The 6319-nt window shown below is 42.0% G+C and overlaps 1 protein-coding gene across 2 annotated transcripts in view; it reads right to left on the bottom strand.

The window, feature by feature from the left end:
• Nucleotides 1–2509: 2509 nt before the first annotated feature.
• The window catches only part of nt5c2l1 (5'-nucleotidase, cytosolic II, like 1), a 7544-nt gene continuing 3734 nt past the window's right edge, over nucleotides 2510–6319 (bottom strand). Inside the window, exons 8-18 of one of the 2 annotated variants that reach the window (XM_019872051.1) lie at nucleotides 6225–6278; nucleotides 5711–5794; nucleotides 5587–5622; nucleotides 4996–5103; nucleotides 4147–4213; nucleotides 3879–4049; nucleotides 3745–3796; nucleotides 3486–3546; nucleotides 2974–3150; nucleotides 2814–2896; nucleotides 2510–2725 (exon numbers count right to left, since the gene is read on the bottom strand). In XM_019872051.1, coding sequence (XP_019727610.1) covers nucleotides 2704–2725; nucleotides 2814–2896; nucleotides 2974–3150; nucleotides 3486–3546; nucleotides 3745–3796; nucleotides 3879–4049; nucleotides 4147–4213; nucleotides 4996–5103; nucleotides 5587–5622; nucleotides 5711–5794; nucleotides 6225–6278 — 915 coding nt within the window. In that variant the 3' untranslated portion in view covers nucleotides 2510–2703. Of the gene's footprint in view, nucleotides 2726–2813; nucleotides 2897–2973; nucleotides 3151–3485; nucleotides 3547–3744; nucleotides 3797–3878; nucleotides 4050–4146; nucleotides 4214–4995; nucleotides 5107–5586; nucleotides 5623–5710; nucleotides 5795–6224; nucleotides 6279–6319 lie in introns of both variants that reach the window. The other variant, XM_019872050.1, reaches the window with a different exon arrangement.

The following is a 6319-nucleotide window of genomic DNA, read 5'->3' as shown; positions in this document are numbered from 1 at the left end:
TTGGCGTCTCAAAAGCAATGCATAAAAACATGAAAAGTTTGAAAAAGTAACATCACATTCAGCATTTAGTCCAAATAACAGCAAAGTATAGCCACAACCCCCCCACCGCCCCCCCCACAAAAAACAAACAGTAACAATAATAAATCCCGCCGACAAGCAGACAATGAAGAGGGAAATCCAAATAAACCGAAATAGCCCTCGATACAGGAAATGAAATCATCTGGGAAGTGTGTGTGTTGCTGTGTGTGTGTGTGTGTGTAGAAGGAGGCGGTGCTAATAAAAGCAAAGGGGGGAGTGGGGTGTAACCTCTTGTAGACTCTCCTCATGTTCAAGGCGAAAGAAGAAGTTAATCGCATGCGCATTGCGTCACTCTTATCAACTTGGTGCCGGCATCTGTCCACTTCATGATTCCACCTTTTAACTCGATATCGAGTCATCAAGTTTAACATGACTCGAACTAAAGCACGGCTTTGAGAATCTCATATTAACACGTCTGAGCATCCTCACCCACACAGCCGCTCTCAACTCTTTGCACACTTCTCTCTTATTGTCGTCATTACTGTTATTTGGAGGGTACCGACATCATTGTTAGTCACACACGTACCCCCCACAAAAAAAAAAAAAGACACGCGTTATGCACGAAAAACTCTCACGCACGTCGCGGTGACTTCCGCAGAAGAGACACATTCCATATGAGCACTGAACCGGCTCTCCAAACCCGTCTGGTGAAGTTTTGCGGCTCACGTGACAAAATGGGAACATCTCCAGCCCTCTGTGTTGTCTGTCTGTCTATCTATCCATCTATCTGTATCGATTTCAGTGTTTGTCAGCCACGATGGCGCCGAGGCACACATTTTACAATCGAAGAATGTAACAGTACACCACCAAACTTGTCACAAAAAGTACTGAACTCATTGCGACAACAATGTCATCAAGTACTTGCTCACAAATGTACTGATTGCGCAATTTGGGCCTGCTTAATTGAACACAAAGCTAATTTACAGACAAAGAGGAAGCTCTGTCGTATGTTTGGCAATGGGTGGATACAAAGGTTTATTGTACCCTTTTCCATAATTAGTTCCATAATTTTTTTTTTAAAAAATGTTCTTTTCTAGGTTTTGTGAAGTTTAAAAAAACAAAAGAGTGATCGAAGTGAGGAGACAAAACATACACTGTTGCCTAAAAAAAAGAAGCAAAACAGCTAGCACAGGACAATACGGCTAATGCTAGCGCTCTTTCTACTAGAAGAATGGCTGTAGTTCTGCTTCAGTTTTCTCACAGAGTTGCAAGTGGGTTTTCCAATGTCTGAGAAGTACTTGGAATCATATTATATGATGTGGAATTGGAATTTATTATTTTTATTTTTTATCTTTTTTTTCAATGGGTCGTGGAAGTTTTTGGCAAATTGAAAATTGTTCCCAAGTTGAATTCAATGTGCTGAATGCATTGATTTTCAAATGGTAATGATGTGATCTGTATGTATGAATATCCCGTTGAAAATGAATGCGGAATTTCTGGTTGAAAATGTTGAATTTGGGGGAAACTGTGAATTTTGGAAATGAGAAAATAGTACCCTGCAAGGTGTGAGTTTTGGGGGGCATATGTTGAAATTGGGATGATGAGCATTTGTATTAAGACTGTTGCGATAGTGTAGGTTAGTGACATTGACTCCGACGCCTACCGACTTCCGTAGAAATCCGGAAACCGAGGACCTTTGCATTTTTCAATGGTTGTGTGAAATATAAAAAAAGAAATCGTGTCTTTCAGCTGGAATTGGTCAAAAGAAAACGGTGACTTTAGCGCCTTGTATTTTTGTATTAAAATGTTGCTGTATTGTCGTTCTGCTCCCTCGTACAGTATTATTCTGTACCATATTTCCTGTAGCGTGTGCATGTGCGTTTGTGAGCGTGAGCGATTTATTGATGAGCAAGTTCGCTGCAGAGGTGATTTACTGCCATCCAGTGGACAGTCACGGAACAACAGAAAGTTATTATCTTTTAAAAGGCATAAGGCTGACGTAGTACTCGCCTCATTTGTGGTTTTCAAATAGGCTCAATCTAATACTACATTGTGGGTCTCATTAATCTCGAAGGCGCTCATATTTATCTGGAAAGTTCATAGTTCCATGTGTGAAGAATCCTGATGTTTTTGGGTTTGCAGTAAGACCTCTCGTGGTGAGCACATCAGGGGTTGGAATGTCAACTCCGGCCTTCCCGTGTAGAGTTTGCATGTTTTTTCCACAAGCAAATTTGGTTAAATTGAGAATTTTACGAGATTCTTATTCAATCCCAATGTCCCATCACTGGTGAGCTGTTTTTACAATAAACACTGGGGCTACTCATGTGATCCTTGGGGGCTTCCTGTTGCCTGCAGGGCCCACATTGGTGACCCCTGATCTTTTTTTTTTTTGTTGTTAGCATTTTACATTCAGCTATTGTTTGTCTCAATATGCTGTACTTCACACGTTTCTAGTTTTTTATAAGTATGCAATAAAAGAGGGGGGGAAATTATCTTTTCTGCCATACTCACAATTTATTGAGCTGCATCATTATTTGGGGTTCACTCAATAGAGGATGCATAGCAACTCCCCTCCAGGTGGGGGAGCCGTACATTTAAGGAGAGAACAAGTTGACCTCTCATGACGACCAAACGATTTCCAAAATGCAAAGTCTTCATGCGGAGGCTCTTTAGAAAGTGTCCTCCTCAGGGTCTTTTGTTTGTCACGCTGCATTTGAGACAAAAAAAAGTGTTCACAAGTCTACTTTTACTGATATCTTCGAGATTTGGTGTCAAACCAAACAAACAAAAGCTACCTTAGGGCCTGCTCGCACTGACAGTTGGTGAGCGGCGCCGAAGGAAAGTCGTCAGTGTTGAACGTCGGGGCCTCGTGGGGCATCTGGGAAGAGCGACACCCGACGTTTGCGGGTGAAAGGGCTGCAGTGTCACTTGTGCTGCGAGTAAAGGAGGACTCACCAGTACGGGAGGAGCCATGAAAAGGTAATTGAGGGGGTAGCGCAGCAGGCTGAGGCAGCTGGCCGCGTAGAGGTCAGCGTAGCGCATGAGCTGGCCGGCAAACAGCGTCTGTCTGGAGCCGCTTCGAAGTAGGCTGCCCATCCGGCCGTAAGACATGTCCATCCAGGTGGTCAGAATCTAAAAAGGGGGGGTTACACAGACAGCCAGACCGTCATCTACTCAAGAAATGTTAAAAAAAAAAAAAAGTAGTAGTTTAAGTCATTCTTTTGTTTGTTGTGTCCTGTGCTGCCAACTCTTGGATTTTGATTTCCGTTGCTATCCACATTGCTTGAGGTTGGTGACGATGTTTTTTGCCTTGCTGAGGCCGTCATCGCACGAGTAGGATGTAGTGATGTAAATAATTGTTTTAACTCCAGTGAAGACGTGTAAGGACAAACTTAATCCGACCTAATATGTGGTGTAAAAGTTGAGCTCGTGTGTGTGCAGTACACTTGTGCGATATTGCACCTTACCTTCATTCTGGTCTGAATGCTGCTGATGTCGGGAGTGTCTTGGCTGCCGCTGTCCAGGTGCCTGCATGCAACAATATTTTCGTCAGTAGTTCATGTTAGAAACTGCTTGAAATGCTCATATTAGGGACACAAAGGTGTTTTTTTTGGGGGGGGGGGTTGTATACAGTATGTAAATTATAAGAAGTGTAGAAGTAAGCAGTCCACTGTGGTGCCCATTGTGCACGAAAGATTTGAAACAACGGTTAGAACGGCTACGTACTTGTAAATCTCAGCTAGGAAAATGTCAAGACCTTTCAGCTCTTCAAACCAATCTGAAAAAAAAACAAAACAAAAGCGTGAAAACAACTCAACCACAAATTAATTGCGGCATCCCAAAATGAGAGAGCGGCGTACTTTTTTTCTCCTCCCACACCCGTAGCTCTTTGGTGAGCTCGGGAACCACCAGGAACGTTTTCCAGCCTTGGCGCTTCTTCGACTTGAGGATGTCGCCAAAGATATGATCCCCCACATAGAGGATGTCCTTACCTTTGACGTCCAGCAGGTCGGACACCAGCTCTGATGAGCCTGAAGCCGTAAATAGAATCCAAATGAAACCCGCAGAGTGACAAGAGAGCTGCTTGAGTGACAGTTTAAAAACGCGGCAAGTCCTTGTTGGTCTCACCTCCGGAGTACACCGTTCCATGCTTGAGTGCGCCGGTGTACGTCCCGATCCGTAGTTTCCCCGTGTTCTGTATCCCAAACGCAGTTGACATTTTCCAAGTTCAAATGTGTTTTGAACTTTCCATCTTTATTGCAGTAAGTCGATACGATGCTGTTCGTAATGCATTTTGGTTTGATTTCCCGAATGGATGTATTCTATGGCTGGCTTAATTGGCTATTGCTGTATTTCAGGGCACGTCAGAAATATTGAACGTGTGTGTATAGCCGTTTTGTGAACTGATCGGGGAGTCAAAATCCCTCTGGACCCCCCCCCCCCCCCACCAATCTTTCCAAAACATCTGACAGGCCGGTCTTTTCTGACTTTGTTCAGAAAGCGATAAAAACGCTCAAATTCAGCCTGAGATCACTAACGTGTGTTAAAAAAAACGAAATTTGTATTTTGGGGCCTAAAATAGTCATTTAAGTTGGAGCAAGTTCAAAAGATCAATTACTGACATCTAAGGCAAAAATTGTTGCTGAGCACAACTAAGCAATCGTAAATCGGGGGACAACACAAGGGACAATTAGTTCTGCAAACTCTTATTTCTTTATTGGGAATGTGGGAAAGTCAATTTTGACTTGAGCAAAACTTATTTTGTTGAATTGCCCAACTGAAAATTTGATCAAATTTTGATTTCACTCAACTTTTTTTTTTTTTTTTCCAAACTGGGTTCTTTTTTTTTTAACCCTTTCAGGGACGGGGGTGACTACAGTGGACATCTTATCATGTTATCAGGTTACAGGGTGCGTGAAAGGGTTAATCTAGTACGACACGTACAATGCATACAAAAAAGCGGCAATTTCCTCCTACCGTGTCGACTTGTCTTAGCACCGTGCCCCCTGCGAAGAACAGCGGCTTCCTCGTATCCACAACGATCAGGTCAAAGAAGGAGCGCCACGACTCTGGGGGATCTCCAGACTGCTGTGGGGTGGAAAATTTTAGCACGAATGTACCCTGCTTTGTCCTTAAAATAACAATGTTTAAAGTTATATAAAGTAAGACCGGCTATGTCAATTTTAGCACGAATGTACCCTGCTTTGTCCTTAAAAATAACAACGTTTAAAGTTATATAAAGTAAGATCGGCTATGTCGTTGCCTTTTCAGCGGGTGAAATCGCAAAGCGCGGCGTCTCAGTGGCCAAAACGCACACCAGTTTAGCAATGTCAGTGATTAAAACCGAAATTACCGAGTATAATATTGGGCTTGCCCGACACAGTCACATGGTGGCCCTGGGCCATCAGGCCACCATTGATGTCGGACCTTGCCTAGAGAGCCTCTCTGTAGCACCCTGAAATCTCTTATCCTTGAATACATTTCTAAAACTGAAGCCCCCTTTTTTTTTTTTCCTTTTCCTTGTTCCTTATCCATTTTCACGTGAACGTTCAAGCTAAACGATCTTACCTTGGCGCCGTGTTCAAGAAGGTATGTCATTACAGCCTCGATAAAGGGAGGAAGAAGTTGAGAGTCATTGTTAGTCATCTTTGCAGCAGGTTTGGATATGGTTTGAGTCTTTTTGCTTGCTTACCTCAGTGTAGTTGTAGTCACTGTTGGTGGCAAGAAACACTTTGGCCACCTTTTTGATTCGGCTCAAGAGAACAATAATATTGGGCTGTGAGGAAAAAAAAATGTTAAAAATCAATATTTATTGATTAATCATCAAGAAAAAAAACGCAGTCGTAAGTCTTTGGGTGTATCACTGGTTAATGTTAAGTAGATGAATATCACGACAGGAGCGGGGAGTCTCGTGAATTTAAATTAAACATTCAATAATTTATTTTACATGAGAAAGATTACCTGAGAAAAGGAATTATCATAATTTCCTAAATAGAATAGAATAGAATTGTGCAGGGGGGAGGGGGCAAAAAAAGAGAAAAACAATGGTTGAAAGCAATTTAACTTTATACTGTACTTTGCCAAAAAAAAAAAAAAAGAGCAAAAATAAAAGTGCTAAGTTTCTATTTTTGTTCAGCATACATCACCTGTTAATATATTCAGTGTTGAAATTAATTTTATTTTTTTATTTTTATTTTACCACTCACGTCTTGGACAATATATTTGTCAATATTCTTGATGGTCTGGTCTTTGAGGATGCCCTGCATGCACAACAGAGAATGTAACGCTTAGTATGCATCAG

This window comes from Hippocampus comes, unplaced genomic scaffold (genome assembly GCF_001891065.2).
Source record: "Hippocampus comes isolate QL1 unplaced genomic scaffold, H_comes_QL1_v1.1 scaffold199, whole genome shotgun sequence".
Classification (NCBI taxonomy): Eukaryota; Metazoa; Chordata; class Actinopteri; order Syngnathiformes; family Syngnathidae; genus Hippocampus; species Hippocampus comes.
This window is presented reverse-complemented; position numbering and strand designations above follow the sequence as displayed.